This window comes from Rhincodon typus, chromosome 2, assembly GCF_021869965.1.
Source record: "Rhincodon typus isolate 14 chromosome 2, sRhiTyp1.1, whole genome shotgun sequence".
NCBI lineage: Eukaryota > Metazoa > Chordata > Chondrichthyes > Orectolobiformes > Rhincodontidae > Rhincodon > Rhincodon typus.
The window spans coordinates 107,484,118-107,500,924 of NC_063333.1; the positions used below are offsets into that span (position 1 = coordinate 107,484,118).

The following is a 16,807-nucleotide window of genomic DNA, read 5'->3' on the forward strand; positions in this document are numbered from 1 at the left end:
CATCCTGTTCACAACACAATATGTTCAAGTATAGTTGACAGTTGGTCTCTGCGTAGATTACACTGATTCCATCTCATCACATCTTTCAGTGAATTGTGTATGGTTGAAGAGGAAAAGTGGAACATGGGAGGCTACTAACAGAAGGAAGGGAAAAAAATTCTATTGTCAGTATGTTTTTGAACTTGTAACCGATTGCGATCTTACGTAACAGGGTTCTCTAGCTTCTTTTCATGTGCTTGCAACAATCAAAATAATATAGCTAAGAGAGATGCACAGGAAAGAATGACTTTATATTTTTAGATATTTTAAGATCCTTAAAATTAATAAACCTAGGAATATTAATGCTGATAATTTCTTTCCTCTGTCTTCTACATATAGAAAGCTGTGGAGGTCATGTGTGTTGTACCAAAGAGATGCAACGATATGATGAATGTTGGACGGCTGCAAGGATTCGATGTAATTCTGACAGTTTGATTTCTGTCAATTGTTCTGTTTCAGGAAAGCCTCCTCTGTTATTTACAATAGCTCAGCTTCATTTTCTAAATCTGAGGAGGATTAGTTCAACATGTGTCATTCATGTACCAAAGCAAATGAGCACAAATCAAAAGTATTATAAATTTAACTGATTTTTTAAAAAAATTGTACATTTAAATGTTTGTTATTTTGTAAATGTGTGACATTTTCAGTATCTTGGGTTCTTTACAACAACGTAAATAATGTGTGCAACCATGCTGAAAACAGAATTGTAACTTAACTCCTCGCTGCCATCATGTTTATTGCAAGTTTTGACTTACAAAGTGCCAAACAGAGAGTTGCAGTATGAATGTGAATTTCTCTTTTCTGTGAACAAAAAGGATATGGTTTACAAACAGGTCTGTGATCTCAACATAGAAGAGGAGTACTAGCAGTTCATTTATTCACTGCAAATTGTAGCCATTCACATTATATATACCAGAGTCCCTTTTAGCTACACTCTGTTTCTGATTTGTACAGACATAAATGATTGAAGTTTTTTTTAATGTTTTGTGTTGGACTTGCTGAATCCTTTTATGGAATGAAAAAATGGGTGATGTTTCTCCCTCTGTTTTCAGGGCAAAATTATAGCCCAAGGAAGATTGCTTCTCCAGGACACATTCTTTGTTGCAGATCAGGATGCTGGACTTCTTTCACGCAGTAAAGAGCGAAGAGTCTTCCTTTTTGAACAGATTGCAATATTCAGTGAGCCTTTAGATAAGAAAAAAGGCTTCTCCATGCCTGGCTACTTATTTAAAAACAGTGTCAAGGTAATGTCGAGACCAATCTAGTAAATTTCTTACAGAATTCAAGCAAATCTTCTAATATAAATTCTCAAAGAATAATTAATTAATAGTTAATTAATTAATTTAGGCAAATTTAATTTATTAATGGTTTTTGTAAACCCAGTTGATGTCTGACTTGTAAATTTATAATGTTTTTGGATACCAATTTCAGTAGCTAAATTTATCGTAATATCATGAAGAATAGGTCAGTTATAAAATCATAGAATCCCTATGGTGTGGAAGCAGGCCATTTGGTCCATCAAGCTTACACTAACCCCTCTGAAGAGCATCCCACCCAGACCCTATCCCTGTATTTCCCAGCTTAGGCACTATGGGCAATTTAGCATAGCCAATCCACCTAACCTGCACACCTTTGGACCGTCAGAGTAAACCAGAGTACCTGGAGGAAATCCACACAGACATGGGGAGAATGTGCAAACTCCACACAGACAGTTGCCCGAGACTGGAACCAAAACCGGGTTCCTGGCGCTGCGATGCAGCGGTGCTAACCACTGAGCCACTGTGCTGCCCTTATTATAGAAGAACAATATACAATCCAACCACAGGTCTATTTCCCTGTGAAATATGTAATTTCATCAGCAATGAGATACTGGCTCAAATTTAATGGCTGTGGATTGCTGGAAAACCACGAAGAGGCAGCCCCACTGCATCTGAATTCCAGACTTAATGAAGTAGCATTCAGGCAGTTGGTGGCTGATGTCAGGGTTCCCTGCCTGTAAAGGTAGAGATGCCACTTCGTGAACCTGCCATCCAATCAGATGGGAGCATCGTCTGTGTCAACAGCATCATTAGGTGTGGTGGCCACTGCTAGGACTGCTGCCTGCAGCAACACAACAGTGATGCAGGAGGTCCCATAGTGCACATAAGTGGGTTGGGGTTTTCTCAGGCTCCAGCAAGCAAAGGGCACAGGAGTTGAATTGGAGGGTAAGCTGGGCTTTTCCTTGTACCATTTTCTCCTGGGGGCCAAGAGCAAGGTGTTGTTGTACCATTATGGTATTATCTAGTGTTGTTCTCAAAATTTCTGGCAACAGTAGGCTGAAGAGATGAGACACTTGTACTGGGGTGAAATAAATCAAAAACAAATCAATCTACAGCACTTGCATACATCTTCCAGCTCCTGTTTAGAAGCAACATTGCAGAGCACCAGTAATATGTTACTTTTCTGTTCATCAGTCAAACCTGTTGTGATTGCATCACTGAACTGTCTCATCTTGGCTGGAGTGAAGGGGGTTTCCAATAAGCCACGTACCCTTGCAGCAAGAGACACACAAGTTCAAGTTACCGCACAAAACAATTTCAGAGAACTTGGATAAATTACCAGTACACTCCAAAAAAAAAAGAAATGTTGCTTAGAGCATTATCCAGCATCACATAATATTAATCAAAAATATAATTTTAAAAAGTTCTGTCAGTGTTATTATGGTGCCATTCTCCTTTCTAAATTATAATTTTTTTCAGCTTTAGTTTTTAATGAGAATGTTTCTCCCTTGGACATCTTACCAGACTATATTTTTTCTGTGTAATTTTTTTCAGATTCAGTATATCATATTCAGATAATGTCCTCATTTTGTAAAAGTGTTTTGAAATATTTTATATAATTATCTCAATGCATATTACAAACAGAAGATTATCAGGTGAAATTGTGGACTGAGCCACCACCATTTTCTGTCCATTAATTTTAATAGACAGAAAATAATGCCCTCGGATTGCAATTTTGTAATATGCGATGAAGCAGTCAAGTAATATATTTATCCTTGTATAAAAGATCTGACAAGTGTCACTTTGGATATTCAGATTTAGAAGTCATATGATTTCATACCCAAGGGTTTATTGATTTGTGTTTCAGGTGAGTTGCCTTGGCCTGGAAGAGAATGTGGAGAATGATCCATGTAAATTTGCACTTACCTCACGATCAGCTGAAGGCGGTGTAGAAATCTATGTTCTGCAAGCATCAAATCCTACAGTACGCCAAATGTGGATCTATGAAATCAACCAAATTCTGGAAAACCAGCGCAACTTTTTAAATGGTATTTTGAGGTTTACTTTAAACAAATGCATTAAACAGGATCTCATTGTTCCTCTTCTATTTAAATTAGCTTTTTCAACAACATTAGTCAAATAAATTTATTATTAAATTGTATAGGCAAAATAATTTTTACTATATTTTTTGTAAGTGCTGATGAGTTAGAATATTTAAGGTCTTGGTAAAATATCATTTTTAAAATTATAAGCAACAAAGGCAGTTTCAGTCTTAATTCCACACTCACCAACCCTATTGATCAGTCCTGATTTTCCTGAGAGATACAGTAGTTATGACCTAGAGACAGACAAAGTGTTAGTTTCAGTGAAGTGTTCCCAAGAAATACAGAAGTAATTTGCCAATTATCATCGTTCCTTTCAGTTGGACCTACTTAGCCTGTGTTCCTAATGGCCCCAAAGAAACATGGATAAAACTGGGGCTTTCACAGAGCCAAGGATCAAACTTGCATTCCATCAATCCATGAATTCCCTAGGATTAGCAACTTTTAAACTCCTAAGGATTTTAAAATACAGTAACTTCTTAATATAGAAATTTAGCATTTTCTGTTTAGTCAATAACTAATGTGAATTAGAACAATTTTGTACCAGAACTGTAGAAAATCATTTCACATGCATAAATGGGCTGTGATGTTTCAGATTTAGCTGTGTTCCAATTGAATTTTTGATCACTATCAGTTTGCTGGAGCCCATAACTAATTTTTAAATAGGTGAGCAAATGGAATCAAGCTTCATCTAATTGTTAATTTGTTGTATCATAACGGTTCCTTATGAAAATTTTGTGTACCATTCCTATCATGCGCAATATTGTTTTACGGTAAGTAATAATTAACCCTTTTCTAGAAGCTCAAGAATGTGAACTACTTGAAAAATTGTAATGGACCACCAAATTTCACCTGTTATGATTGAATTATTTATGCAATCCATGAAATGGACTTTCATTGTCTTAAACTCACAAAAGCATACATCGGAATAATCTGGAAGTATTTGAAAATTACTAAATATAAATGAGCCTTGAGAGGGCTTTTCTAATCCCTACTTCCCATTCAACTAAGTCTTTTTTTTTATAATCCACGTTTTTCATTTATCCCAATATTATAATGTACAATTTGTCTAATGAAACTTTTTTTTTGGCTTCAGCTTTGACATCTCCAATTGAGTACCAGAAGAACCATGTTGGCCCTAGTGGACCTAATAGCTGTAGTGGAATGATCAGTACAAGCCGTTCCAGACCGTCTCGGATCCCCCAGCCCATCAGGCACCATTCCCCAGTCCTGGTCTCCTCTGGGGCCTCGGCCCAAACAGAGGTAGACAGATTGACAGGTATGTCCGCTCGCAACCCTACCCTGACGACACTCAACAGCACCTTAGATTCTGGCTCCAGTCAATCTGACAGGCACCTGGAACGACAAGGCAACGAAAGGGACTTGGAACAGATTCCTAGGAAAAAACTCCTTGACAGTCCCAGGAAAACATTAGGACCACTCACCAACACAGGAGATGGAAGCCTAAAGGAATTACGAGGTAGTCTAGAAGAGAACCAGTCACCGAGAGGCAGTGTGGGCACTCTGACAATAGGAAAGCAACGGCCAGGCACTACGTCACCCTTGAGTTCTCCGCTGTCTACAACCTTCCCTTCCTCTCCCATCAACAAAGAACCCTTCCCTCCCAGCAGTCCTGTTCTTAAGGGCTCCTTCTGGAGCTCACACCCAGCTTCACCTGCAAGCCGCCCTGGTTCCTTCACCTTTCCAGGGGACATGGACTCCCTGCAGCGCCAGGTCCACCGCCACTCCACGCACAGCAAGGACACTGATCGTATGAGCACATGCTCCTCGACCAGCGAGCAGTCGGTGCATTCCACCCAGAGCAACGGGGTAAGAGCGGAGCAAGTCTGTCCTGTGAGCTCCTCTAAAACCTTCCCACGCTCTCCTTCTGTGCGTCAGTATAACTCTCCGTACTAATTCCTCCTGGCTCTGCAAAAACAAACTGCTCTGTTCTGAAACTTAAAACCTTAGCCTAACTGCTCATCGCTGTGACTGTCTACCTGTCAAGATCTTTTTAAAAAACTTATCAGCCTAAACATCTACTAACCACTGCTCCTGCAACTCCCTCCTTTGCAGAAGGCAAAATAACAGCTAACGCAACTTTCAGCAAAACAAAACTGCATCTTTACCCTTTTTCCTTATAGACCAGCATACCACATCTGTTAATGGGGCATTTCTCTGGACTGGTCACGCTACTTTAAATTTGCTAGTTGCAACTTTTTTTTTATTGCCAGTTGCTGATTCAATGCATCATCCCCTATCTTGTTCAGCCAGCTTCTGCAGCTGATATATGGAATCCTCTGTTCAAGAAGCTGTCCAGCTTACAATGTAAGACATTGAAACTGCTTAAGGGTGCCATAACATCGGAAGGTTTAAATGCACTGACCGTCTCAAATTAATTTTAACTTTTTTGATCACTGAATTCTTCACAAGTATATTTTGTTTTTCAATATCTTGTAAATTTGTAATGCTTTACCTTATGGTACGGGAGACAGTATTCCCTTCCAAAGAAAAAGCAATTTTACCAAATGTCTTTCCAGAATTTGTTTCTTTTCCCACAATTTGTTTGCTTTGAAATCATTGTATTAAATATAATGCCAATAATCAGAATGAAAATGTTTCCCTGAACAGTGTAACAAACTCACAAAAATATTGTTACTTAACATTTAGCCTAGTTTATTTCTTTTAAACTCTTGCATGCTCACTATGCATTGCATGTCCCTCAGTTTTCAAGCGCAGAATTTTGGATAGGTTGTTAAGTTCCACTGTATTGATCCATTTGCTTGAAAGCATGTGCTTTGTGCTGCCTAAGCAGATGCTAAAATAATATGTACACTATGACATTCTGCTGTTCCACTTTCTATGTTCTAGTCTTTAACTTCCTTTTTCTCTTCTTCTTTGTTTCAATTTGTATGTTTTTCCTGTCTCAATTAAGGGAGCAACTTTGTACCAGTTGTGTCAAAAAATGATTCTTGTTGTATTTTGTATGTCAAAAATGGTCTTACGTAATCCACAATTAAAATGTGCAGCATACTCGTGGTGATGAGTTATCATGTAGGTGGGAGTCTGAAACACTCTGGTCAAAAGCTAGATGTCACCTTGATGACCCTGAAAAGGTTATTATACGTAGATGTTTTAGTAAAAATTGCCTGTCTTCAAGCATAGAAAATTGAAGGCAGGTATTTCTCTGGTATGAGAACTGGTTTAAGAAGATGCTATATTTCTGTTCCTCTTCAGGCAGTGCAAGAGAACAGAACATTGAATTAGTTATATTATATCATAGACATGGATGCTTTAAATGGCAGCTGTGTTATTGAGGAATGATACAGAAAAGCATACATGATTAGCAATGGCGAAACACTTCTAGCACAGGAGGAAATAAAGTGTGTGAATCATTCTACTCTATTTTCTTCACTTTCTAGCAGCTATCGAATGAAGTGTAGTTGCAAAGGCTTCAGTGCAGATTGCAACTGGCAATTGGCAGACAAAAAAATGATTTGTAGCTGCATTATTTGCTTCTTCTCCTGCATAGTCTAACATTCTCTGCATCAGATGCAGCTAAATATTCATCAATTATTATTGTCATCATTAGTCTAAACTCATAGTAGAACTTATGAAATAAGCTAATACAAAAGCAAAATTCTATGGGTACTGGAAAACTGAAATAAAATTTTAAAATGCCAGAAATGCTCTGCACAAACAGCAGCAACTGTGGAGACAGATACTTCAAGCTGATGATCATTAGTGAGAACCAGAAAAGTTGATGATGTAACAGGTTTGAGCAAGTACGGAGACATTTAATGTGGGAAGGGTGAAAATATTAAAAGGGAAGTCTGGGGTACACTAGAAATAATGTAAATGGGAAAATCAGCATAACCACAAATCACTTCATTTGAAGACAAAAAAGGAGGCCACAGGTTGTATATGATCTTAATTTATTGAACTCCACATTGAGTCTAAAAGGCTGTTAAGGGCCAAATCAAGATATGATCCTTGAGAAACAGCACTTCTTCATCTGGTTAGTCACTTTGCAGTCTTTCATACTCAATATTGAGTTCCACAGTTTTCGATCATATCCTCTACCCTGTTCCCTTACCTTCATTGCCATTTATTAGTAATTGTGCTTTTCCCATTAGTTTTCTTCTAGACCTATCTTTGATTCTTTGCTTATCCTTTTACCTGGCACCATAATCCATTTGTCATTTAATCACTCCTGCCTTCCACCTAATCATATATCTTCTCTTTTCTTGTTCCGTACTACATCCTTTCATTGCCTCTGAACTTGCTTAAAACCTGTCACATTTCTTTAACTTGTCCAGTTCCAGTAGAAGATCAGCAACCTGAGGCATTTACTCTGTTTCTTTCTCCAAAGATGCTGACAAACCTGTTTAGTATTCTCCGTTTTTAAATGAAACCAGCTATTGAATTTCAAAATACTCTTATGTTGATACTAGAGCAGATAGGAATGAATTTCAAGCCACGTCTCCACATTCTGTTCCACTACAAATTTTTAGAAAAGTGATGCATTTGAATTTAACAGGCTTTGTTTATGAAACATTAAATTGTTCATGTTTTAATTGTTTTTGAAACTGTCCTGCTTTTGCTAAACTAAGGGCTACTCATCACTTTTTCACAAGTTTTTTGAATCCTATGGAGGGAAGTTGTACAATTTTAAGGTATTCTGTCAATAGCCTCAAACCATACAAATCAAGAAGATCACACCAGTGTTATAGTCTGTACTAAGTTAATTGATCTTGATTAATGCAGTAGTAAAGGCAGTACAATTGACTTCCAATGTGCCTGTATGTCAGTTTTCCTCCTACTGATCACTGTCCACCATTTCTTGCTGGAAGTGAACCCATATGAATTTAGCTCCTTATAGTTGAGCACCCTTCCAGGTTTATCCATACAATCTGGTCGCTCATACCAAGTAACTTGGGCGTTTGCGAATTGAATTCTTATGTCAGCAGAGTCAATGTTTTGAAAGGAGGAAAGGAAGAAAGAACATTAATGGGGGGAAAAAAGCAATGTCAGTTTTAATTTAAACTGTGAATTGGCAGTTTTGTTTTCTTAAAGTATCAGTTTAACAATAAACAATATTAGAATATATATTAGCAATTTTGCTATGTGCTGTGGGGATTTTTAATGTTTTATTTGTCAGTTTATTGTATCTGTGTATTTGTTTAAGTCATAATAAAAAGAAGAATATTGTGTTATATGAAGTGTTGAAAACAATAAATTTAGGTTCATGTTTCAAATCACTTTTTAATTGAAAGGAGGGGGGGGAAGCAACTTCATTATGATATTAAATCAGTGAGCCATGTTTAAATTACCAATTTAATGTATTACTATGTGAAATGTTTCAGAAGCACATTTTATTTTTGCAACCTTGTTTTTTCCTCCCCTGTAGAGTGAAAGTAGCAGCAGCAGTAATATCTCCACCATGCTGGTAACATATGATTACACTGCGGTGAAAGAGGATGAGATCAATGTCTGCCAGGGCGAGGTGGTGCAGATCCTGGCCAGCAACCAACAGAACATGTTTTTGGTGTTTCGAGCAGCCACTGACCAATGCCCTGCAGCTGAGGGTTGGATTCCTGGCTATGTACTAGGTCATACAACTATTGTAATCCCAGACAACCCTGAAGGAACATTAAAGTTAGTCTGTTTTCATTCATCGTTTGGTTACATAACTCTAAATGATCAATCTTTCAGGCAATTTCTTCCAAATCATACAATCATTCTCGCTTCTTTACATACGATGACAAGTGGACAGGAATGAATTTCTCTATCTCAATTTTCTCCTGCTTCTCTTGGCTGAGATTTAGATGCATGGATCCTGACAGCCTTCTGATAACTGGTCTAAGTGGCTATACTTGTTGCACAAGTCTTCAATAGCCAGTGTTAGCAAGGAAGTGGGTTATGAGAGAGAAACAGAGGAATAGTATTTACACCTGTCCTAAGTTTACCCAAATTCCACTATGTAAACTTTCCAACTGAAATCACAAGAAAGCAATCAGCATTAGGAGCACTGACTGTTTTCCCATTACTCCATCGCTAGTCCAGGAGCATTGAGGCTGATTGTAATACTCCAGCATGCAGACAAACACAACTAGATTTGAAACTTTCATGGTCAGTGTGGCTTAATACCAGGCCTGGTGGCATATTTACTCAGTTATATAGAACCTATTATTATGGAAGACACTTATAGAGTCATACAACACAGAAAGAGACCTGTCAGTCCAATGACCTATTGTTCCCAGGTTTTTTTGTAGCTTTTCTAAAATAAAGGTACAACATTATCCAGAGTCCTCCAGCACCTCACCCGAGGCTGTAGATAATACAAATATCTCCGCTAGAGGCCCCGCAATTTCTTCCCTAGCCGACCACAACATCCTGGGATACACTTGAATCAGAGATAGTAGGAACTGCAGATGCTGGAGAATCCGAGACAACAAGGTGCAGAGCTGGATGAACACAGCAGGCCAAGCAGAATCATAGGAGCAGGAACACTGACGTTTCAGGCCTAGACCCTTTCTGATGAAGGGTCTAGGCCCGAAACGTCAGCCTTCCTGCTCCTATGGTGCTGCTTGGCCTGCTGTGTTCATCCAGCTCTGCACCTTGTTATCCTGGGATACACATTGTTTTTTTACCTCTTCTGTAATATGGACTGTTTTAAAGACATTAAAGTCCACGGTAAATACTGACACGCAATATTCGTTTAGTATCTCTCCCATCTCCCGTGGTTCCACACGTAGACGATCTTTGTATATTTTCAGTTAAGCTGTTTTATAATGGACTTTAATTGATTTCCAAAGTATCAAGTGAGCAATTTACACTACTGCAACTTTCTGCCCAGCTTGACTAGCTGGTAGCTATTATTGCTGTTTCCACGTAACTCTCATACTTGATGATAACTCAGTCAGATGGTCGAAAGCTTGTGATCATTGTTCTCAACCATACACTGTGAGAGCTATTTAAAGTTACTGTATTTTGAGGATGAAGCTTTCATTTTGATCATTACTCACTGCCCTTGGCTTGTTGGCATGACACAGAATATGTTGAACAGCAGGAGGTAGAAGGTCAAAAACAAAGTTGCTGGAAAAGCTCAGCAGGTCTGGCAGCATCCGTGAAGAGAAAAACGGAGTTAACGTTTCGGGTCCGGTGACCCTTCCTCAGAGGAAGGTTCTGAGGAAGGGTCACCGGACCCAAAACGTTAACTCTGATTTTTTTCTTCACGGATGCTGCCAGACCTCCTGAGCTTTTCCAGCAACTTTGTTTTTGTTCCTGATTCACAGCATCTGCAGTTCTTTCGGTTTTTACGGAGGCAGAAGGTCGTTCTTTTTCCGTATTTCTGCCATTAGTGATTTGAAACTGGCTACTGAGAGTACTAGAGCACACCTTGGCAAAATACTCTCTGATTTCACTTCTACAACCCTCCACCATGATCACAACAACCTCTCCCATTTCCCACTCCTCTGCACCCCCCATCTCCCTCCTCTGGTTACAGGGAAAGTACTTATCCTCTGGTCATTGACTGGGTGTGGAAGACTCAAATCCCTTCGTTCTGAGTCAGTGTGTAGGTCCTCCAAAATGTTGTGCTGAAAGTAAATATTATTTATAGTATATATTTTATACAGCATGATTATCATTTTTATTTGCACTTTAAAATGGGATGTGTTGTTCTTTTTCCTGTCCTCTCTCCTTTGGTTGAAATTTGACAACACTAGAAAATCAACGTCTTGGCACACTGCACTCCGTTTAAGAAAGAAAAACGAAAAGAAGGATAAAGATGGCAAGAAAGAAGGAAAGTTAGAGAATGGTTTCCGAAAATCACGAGAAGGCTTACCAAATAAGGTATCAGTTAAGGTAAGTCCCAATAATAGCCATTAGCTAAATAACTTGTTGGAAATTTTCCACAATTGGTAGTATCTTTTGAAGGTAAGATAAATGTATATATAACGAGATTCCAATTCCACCAAAGTACTTTTGAGAATTCCTCCTTGTTAAATGATTTTTCGTTTATTTTGGTGGGGGAAGTGAGGAGATATTGATTTATTGCCATTTCTAACTGATTCTTTACCAGCTTGTGACATGGTGCAGGATTCTAATCCATGCCAACCTCATTAGGTGATTAAATAATGAACAAACCTAAAAAACATGAGGTAGTCGTAGAAATGATTATGCACACAGATGTCATAACATTTTATTTAATTCTGTTTATTATCTGCACCATTCTTCAAACTAAGTCCGGAAAGTTTAGGTAGGTGGTGTTATAAAGCGGAGGTTGACCCCTTCTCTGAGAACTAAAACCAAAGAGGAATACCCCACCCCATAATCTGTAAAAGGAGCGTGAAAAGTGCTGTAACCTGCCTTTCAGCAACTTCTAGGTGTTAAGTAAAATAAACCCCTGACACTCACTTTACAATCAACAAGTTACAATTTATTTATCTAACTCTATCAGTGGACAAATTAACTAAACTATTAACAAACTGAATAAATCCCTTCTAACCATTCCTGAATAAAACAAGATTCTAATAGTATGCTGTTCCAAAAAATACAAGTCCCACTTATATAAATAAAAAATAGAATTTAGTCTCTCAAAATTACAGCCAGGTTACCTGTCTTCCAGAATGTTCTGTGCCTCCTCCATCGCTTCTTCTGTCAGGAATGCCTTCCCCATCGACTGCTCTGTCAGTAATATTAACCAATTGTGCCGTTGGTACCGTTGTTATTTATAAGGTGCTTTCTGTAAGACCTAGAGGAGGCCATGACAGCCAGTGATTCTCTTTCGAGAACTGAGTCATTACCTCTGGTAGATGGCAGCTGGAGTCTTTATCCAACCGCCCCTCTTCTTTTATACCCTTGATGGCATATCAATGTTTGTTACAATAGGATTCGTCCTATGTTGTCAAAACTATCAGACTTAAATTTAATAGGTTTTTGGATCTAAGTACCTGGTTCAAATTGGTTTGCTTAAATTCAAAAGCCTGTTGTTCTTGGTAAATACTACAGTTTGGCCTGCTAGCTGCTTGGCCTTTCGACACAAATATTTCAATTCTGGTGCTTTCTGTGTACTTGCAAACTTTCAAGCTGCTGCTCACAGGCATCCATTTTAAAGCTCTAAGCACAAAAGCACATAATCGTTTAAAGGGACCATGCAATGCATTCCGTCCTAGCATTTTACAAACACCAAATTCTAACTTCCTGCCTCCCAATCCCCAAGTACTGTACCCATCTTTGCAACTTTTTATTTAATTCCATTTATTATCTGTACCATTCTTCAAAATATGTTAGGAAAATCTAGCTAGGTAGGGTCTAGGCAGTTAAAGACGAACACCAGGGCTGCTTTTAGGTAAGTAGGACTCTGAAGTGGAACTCAAGCACCCACTTACTGATCAGTATACACCCAAACTTCCAATTGTTCAAGAACTTTTGCAGAACCAGTGGCAACCAATACAGAGCCTGGGTGAAAATGTTGTTTCTTTCATGACCCCAAAGAAATTTGGAATCCATGGGATCAACGTGAAACCAATGCTGCATTGTTTCAGGATTTCTGCATCTGCTTATATCTTTTTTAAATCATGTACTGTGTGTGGCCAGAATATTGAATTATTTTAGCTTTATTGTGCATTCAGTAGTCTTGTTTTCAGATGTAATGTATTGAAAAGAATGTAATATAAATGACAATGACTAAAAATATTACTCGGGCTTCTTATTTCACCAAAGTGTGCAGATTTGTTTGTAACTTGTAATCCCAGAACACTTCACAGCCATCACCTCAAACAATTTTCTTTGTTAGATATTTGGCATCAGTAAAGCTATTTGCTTTACTCTCAACGTTTGCCCAAAAATTGACTTGTGTTTCTGATCATTGACTTCCGCTAAACTGAACCATTAATCAGTAAAACAAAAAACAGATGTTGCTGGAAAAGCTCAGTAAGTCTGGCAGCATCTGTGAAGAAAAATCAGAGTTAACATTTCGGGTCCAGTGACCCTTCCTCAGAACATTAATCAGTGAGTTAAGGTTGATTATTATGTCATTTGACCTGTGTCACATTATAAACAAAATAAGGTCTAGAATATTTTATGAAATGATTTTTTTTAAAATTGGAGCATACTTCTTGTATTCACTCTGTATTTTAGCTGTCAAAAATAAGGGAAAAGTATCTTTTACCTCTCTTTCATGTGGATGCACTGTTCACATTAAAGCTGATTGGGTGTCAGTGTTTTCATGAAACACAGGATGCCCTGTGAAAACAGCAGTGGGTCAACTCTATTTCAGTTTCTCCCTATCTTGTGGGCAGATACTTGGGCTGGGTTTTCTGCTTTCCCTCAGATTGAGGCTCGAAGCATTACTGAAGTGTTGATGGAATGATGAACTTTGCACCAATATTCCATTATGTACTCATTACTTCTATTAGTAAATACCAGTAAGAAATATATCTATATACAGCTGGCATATATATCTTACTATCCATTATCTAAAGTAAATTAATCCTTTAACTGCATTAGTGGTGTTTGTGCTGTAATAGCTAGAGAATTGAAAAATAAAATCAGTTGTGTCATTTGCTTTTGAAACAATTATCAGTCATACTAAGTGTCAAAATATAATAATTCTCATAATTACTTGAAAATTTGGTAAATGAGCTGCAAGTATTTCACTTTTTTTATAATTTAGAATTACAAATTTAGATCATTAGTAGGAAACCACATTTCTGCTGCCTGCTGATACTGTTTGTTGGCCAAGCAGGAAATAATCTTTAGAATGATAGAATAGTTACTAAGCAGAAGTGGCCAGCTGACTTGTTTTTAAACTTGAAGTGACTGAAAATCCTGTTTTTGAAAATAAGTTTGTGGTTATGTCTCAAGTACAAATTTTTACTTTGCTTTTATTACATTCTATAATCCATTACTCAGGGAATTGTATTGCAACTCTGTTAAGGAATCCAGAGGAAACTTGTTCACTCAGTAAGTGTTGAGCTGAGGAACTTGCTATATTGCATGCAGTGGTCAAGGCAAAATGCAAGTTATATTAAATCATTCACATTTCTTTCTTTTCAGCTCTTGAACCCTAATTATATCTATGACGGTAAGTTATTTAAATAACTTTAAATTTCACAAGGAATAAATAAGCAGCCTTGTTTTAGAGATTGGATTTTGTTTTATAGCTGGTTAGTGCAAACATGCTCTATGCTATGAATTTGTGACAGGAATTCATGTCAGCTCTTTCTGAGGCAGGAATGTAAAGAGTAGAAGAGAGTTGATTCAACACAACAGATTATTGTTAATTTCACTCCCTTTTACAATGTAATTATCGTGATTATATGAGTTGAACATTTCTACAATTACACATCTGGGAACAGCGATTCAAAGCAGAACTTACGAAAATGAGTGTGTTTAGTGAAAACTGACTGAGAAGCACACATTAAACAGCAGTAAAGGAGCTGAGTGGCCTAACAAGTCTGTTATGGCTTTTTCAAAGAACTTTCCTGCTCCCCTTTTCTTGCCTCCATATCCCTACAATTTTCTTCTTTGAAATATTTGTTCAATTTTCATTTGAAGGCACCTATTTAATTTATATCCATCACCATTACAGTCTAGACATTCCAAATTTGAAACACTGCTTTTATGGAGGTTACATTTTGGCTTTCTTGTTCAAAGTTCAAAGTGTGCTTGCCAAAATCATTTTTGTTGAAGGTCAATTAATAGCATGACTCACAGCAGACTCTCCTTAAAGCAGAAGTATAAGCAGGGGTGTTATTTATTCTCACATTCAATCACAAGAGTAGTTGCATGCATCTTCACACACCCATACATGCACACAAGAGAAAGGGAATTTTGTGTCTAGGTATATTAAAAAGGAAATATTACAATCATTAGTTAAATTTTCAAACAGCTGGCATTCAGAGTTGTAAAGTTTCTTTTAAGTTGAAGACACAGCAGCAGTTTCTGATAGTGTTTGTTGGGAAGGGAACAGTTTGCTTTTTAGGTAAATTCAGGTTCTTTCAGAAAGCAGGTTTCAAGGAGGCATTTATCTTTAGTCAGACCTAATTGTTAGCCTACAGTCTGTTAGTGCTACTCCCAGGTGGTGTTGGCGGACAGACTGATTCAGAATCAGCATTTAATATAATCCAGAATTCCAAAGGAGTTTCAGTCACATCGTACTGGCCATGATCAGACAATGGATGAACAGTCCAGTCGTGTCCCTGTGCAGGCTACTGAGAGGAGCTGCCAGAACTTTGGCTGGTATGTTTATTGTGACCTGTGACACTCACCTTAGAGTCCAACAAAGTCTTCTTTTTAAACACAAAGAAGTAACAATTTGTGGGTGACAAGGTGGCTCAGTGGTTACCAATTCTGCCTCACAGCATCAGGACCCGGGTTCAATTCCATCCTTGGGCGACTGTCTGTGTGGAGTTTGCACATTCTCCCTATGTCTGAGTGGGTTTCCACCGGGTGCTCCAGTTTCCACCCACGGTTCAAAGACTGGTTAAGTGGGTTGGCCATGCTAAATTGCCCATAGTGTCCGGGGATATTCAGGCTAGGTGGATTAGGTTTCAGGGTTAGGATAGGTCTAGATGGGATACTTTTCAGAAGGTTAGTGTGGACTTGATGTACCAAATGGCCTGCTTCCACACTGTAGGAATTCTGTGGACAGTTTGTTGAAAACTTCATGCCTTCATAGGTATTTCACCTCTATTTACAAAATCCAGGATCCCATACATTTTACTAACTGTGTTTCTAATAGTCCTGCCCCCTTGAAAGGTTTGAGCATAACCAACCTTATTCTGCACTCCCTCAAAAATTTACCATTTAGCATTCCTCTTTGTAAATAAAATGTGATTTACTTACCATGTGATTTACCAAGTATCAACCTGTTCCACAAGCCTTTCTATGTCAACTTGACATCCGTTATAATTTCCCCTCAGTGTTGATTTGTGTAATTGTATGTCGTATCATCTGTAAATTTCCAGTTTGTGCTCTACACCTTCAAGTTCAAATCAGTGATGTATATTGAAAGCAACAGTTGTCCTAATACTGAACCTTGAGGAACTCAAATCTATACCCTCCTGGATCCAAAAATAAAATTACCCTGATTTTCTGTATCCCGCCTTTAGATAAGTTTGCATTCATACTGCCTCTGCCTCTTTTATCCCACAGGCTTCAGTTTAAAAGTCTGTGCCCTCATCCACCCTCTGTGCCTTATTAAAATTAATCAAACTAGTCAAACAAAATTTCTCTTAACAAATCCATGCTGTTTCTCCAGATCTAAGCTACTGTTTTCAGTCCCCTTTCCAAAATCTATTCCTTAGATATTGCCTCCATTCCTGTCCCTGGCCACAGCCTGTGATTAAGCCAGCCTGGCAGCAAACGTGAAGTGAGATAACAAGGTGTAGAGCTGGA

At 38.1% G+C, this 16,807-nt stretch overlaps 1 protein-coding gene across 1 annotated transcript in view; it reads left to right on the forward strand.

The window, feature by feature from the left end:
- The window catches only part of LOC109913618 (triple functional domain protein-like), a 263,061-nt gene that overhangs the window by 203,891 nt on the left and 42,363 nt on the right, over nt 1–16,807 (forward strand). Inside the window, exons 30-36 of the mRNA XM_048608714.1 lie at nt 379–456; nt 1,092–1,283; nt 3,166–3,346; nt 4,497–5,230; nt 8,811–9,058; nt 11,131–11,269; nt 14,465–14,492. Coding sequence (XP_048464671.1) covers nt 379–456; nt 1,092–1,283; nt 3,166–3,346; nt 4,497–5,230; nt 8,811–9,058; nt 11,131–11,269; nt 14,465–14,492 — 1,600 coding nt within the window. The remainder of the gene's footprint in view (nt 1–378; nt 457–1,091; nt 1,284–3,165; nt 3,347–4,496; nt 5,231–8,810; nt 9,059–11,130; nt 11,270–14,464; nt 14,493–16,807) is intronic.